This window comes from Anopheles stephensi, chromosome X (genome assembly GCF_013141755.1).
Source record: "Anopheles stephensi strain Indian chromosome X, UCI_ANSTEP_V1.0, whole genome shotgun sequence".
Classification (NCBI taxonomy): domain Eukaryota; kingdom Metazoa; phylum Arthropoda; class Insecta; order Diptera; family Culicidae; genus Anopheles; species Anopheles stephensi.
In genome coordinates this window covers 20,542,377-20,544,750 of record NC_050201.1, presented here as the reverse complement: position 1 = coordinate 20,544,750, position 2,374 = coordinate 20,542,377, and the positions used below count along the sequence as shown (strand labels likewise).

At 40.9% G+C, this 2,374-nt stretch overlaps 1 protein-coding gene across 1 annotated transcript; it reads right to left on the bottom strand.

Moving 5' to 3' along the window:
• Positions 1-322: 322 nt before the first annotated feature.
• LOC118505954 lies at positions 323-2,046 on the bottom strand. Its single transcript, XM_036042531.1, has 3 exons — positions 1,505-2,046; positions 655-1,422; positions 323-383 (listed from the first exon to the last, which is right to left on the bottom strand). Exons 2-3 carry the CDS (start codon positions 1,410-1,412, stop codon positions 323-325), a joined length of 819 nt encoding a protein of 272 aa, XP_035898424.1. The 5' UTR covers positions 1,413-1,422; positions 1,505-2,046.
• Positions 2,047-2,374: the final 328 nt, after the last annotated feature.

Sequence of the window (2,374 nt, the reverse complement as noted above, 5' to 3'; positions counted from 1 at the left end):
GTACCTCTCATACAGACATCAGTTGAAAAAATAATTGTAAAATTTTGAATTATCAATTGTTATGTCATAATAAAAAGTAATATTGTAATTGTTTTCGAAAAAATAAATAATAATCACATATAATCTGGTGTATATTATATTGTATTTGCGGTAATCAGTATACTGATGAACCTTTCAATATTAAATATTTACTTTTATCACATACATAATTGACTTAGTTGTTTACGTGATTGTTTCAGGTTTTAGTCAGTGTTTAATTTATCACAGCTTGTGTTACTTTCGTATCACATTTTTTGTCATAATTTTACATGACAGCAGTCTTTCACGTGGCCGGATCGAACAACGTATCCCATTTGGATCGTTTTGCTATACGCAGGACGCAGCTACGAATAAAGTTAAGATAGTCAGAATTAAATATATACACTACTTAAACCTATGTTTGGTAAATATGAAAAAGGCAATACGACCGTTCTAATTAAAAAAAAAATTAAAACGTTAAGAGACTACAAAAGGAAATATAAAAACTAAATAAAACTTAAACTAAATAATAACTTAAATATAAATTTACATAGTGCGTCTTGTGCGACTGAAAGTTTTTCTAATTCCTTGCAGTGCTACTCTTTTAGGAGCATATGCAAGTTTTTTTTTATGTACATTTCTACGAAGTTTATATCTACTTCTACGCCCATGTGGTTTGTGGCTACATTTTTTAAAAATTGCATAGTATGTACATAGTTTTTGAACGCTATTTTTCTTCCACCCGATCCGAGCCAGCTACACTTGGCTAAAAATTGTTTGTCGAACATTATATCCAATGAAACACACGGTTCCGGTGTCATGCTTGGTGACGGCTGACGGAATCCTTGATGCACGACAGTCGTTTTTGCCGGTCGCGCAAAGTCATGCGCGCTTGAACCAGCAGCTGAAGCAACAGACGATTTCGGCGTCACACTTGTGGTCGCTAGTGGAACAACACGCACGGAACTAGCAGGCACAAGAATCATCCCACGTATCGCTTTCGTTGAGGGCTGCGATCCTCGCTTTTGCGCCATCGATCCTGCCGGACGCGTAGCGATATCCACGGAACCAGCAGTGAGAGCAGTAGAAGATTCCGACGTCGCAGACGATCCTGCCGGCCGCGGAATGACACGCATGGAACCTGCAGCGGGAACAAATGCCGGTACCGGCGTCGCACTAGTGGACGGCTGCGATCCTCGCTTTTGTTCCACCGATCCTGCCGGTCGCGTAGCGATATCCATGGAACCAGCATCGGGGGCAAGAGACGGTTCCGGCGTCGGTCTTGATGACGTTCGCGGTCCAAAAACACGGACGATCGCCCCTGTGGAGCATAATACAGCCGAAGGCAGTTGTTGCAGTGCAAAAAGGCGCCATTTCTTTGGTGGTTCCGACATTATATTTTGGCTGAAATAATCAATCGTTTTATTATTTTTTATGTAAGTATGATAATAATTTGATTCATTGTCATGCACTTTATCTTACTTACTTATATTTATTTATTTTCCAGGTGAAACTGCTGAGTTGAATTTGAATGCTGCTTTGCGCCTTGAAATCTGAATGTTTATGTTTTCAGCTGTGACTTTGAATAAAGGGTAACAATCACACGCACAATGCCACATTCCTGCTAGATGACACGCACACACTGAAAGAAATCGCGGCGAAACAGCTACGGGGCGAAATGGAAGAAATGGGCGAAAAGCTGTCGAAATTTGAAAATCGTCATAAAATGCGTCTAAGTGATGGCTTTTATGACGGATTTTTGCTTCGGGATTTTTCCCCCATTTCGCTCGATTTCTACATACCCCTGGCCCTCAATCGTGCTAGCCGGGATGTTATTGTTCGAGATATCACTTTCGGATAAGCTTCCGACACTAAAATATCGATCGCACGAGCGATCGCGTGGAGGACAGGCGTGCCATAAAGATGTTGCTAAGTGGATAAGGAAAAGTAAAAAAATAAGAAATACTCAGTCTGTAACCGAAAACCGAAGCAACACAACGTGGGAAATAAAAACGCAATTGAAATAAAATCCAAATCTTAAAACCGGAATACGTGCCTCGCGTAAAGCGGTTTTGCAGTTAGTGCGAAACAGTTATGTTTTGCATCTTAGCGTTAGAGCAATAGTTTACCTTTAATAAAACATCTGGCTGGAGTATCTGCAACAATTACACGTAGCTTAACGGTTACATTTTCTTCGTTGATTGTAATGCCGTGTGTCATGAGGTGATTAGATTCCTCCACCATTGGCCGAAGGTAATCCTCAACACTGGCGGGCTTGCCTGCACCGCTATATATTGCTGCTGTCATATCCCGCTATATATTGCTGCTGGCTTACCTGACCCGTGCTTGAGGTAAT

What these genes read in the sequence shown, in the direction of transcription:
- LOC118505954 (XM_036042531.1), bottom strand. Translation starts at nt 1,412, where the DNA reads ATGTCGGAACCACCAAAGAAATGGCGCCTTTTTGCACTGCAACAACTG. An exon ending in GATATAAACTTCGTAGAAAT is followed by an intron (nt 384 to 654) that starts GTACATAAAAAA and finishes CTTTATTCGTAG; the next exon opens with CTGCGTCCTGCGTATAGCAA.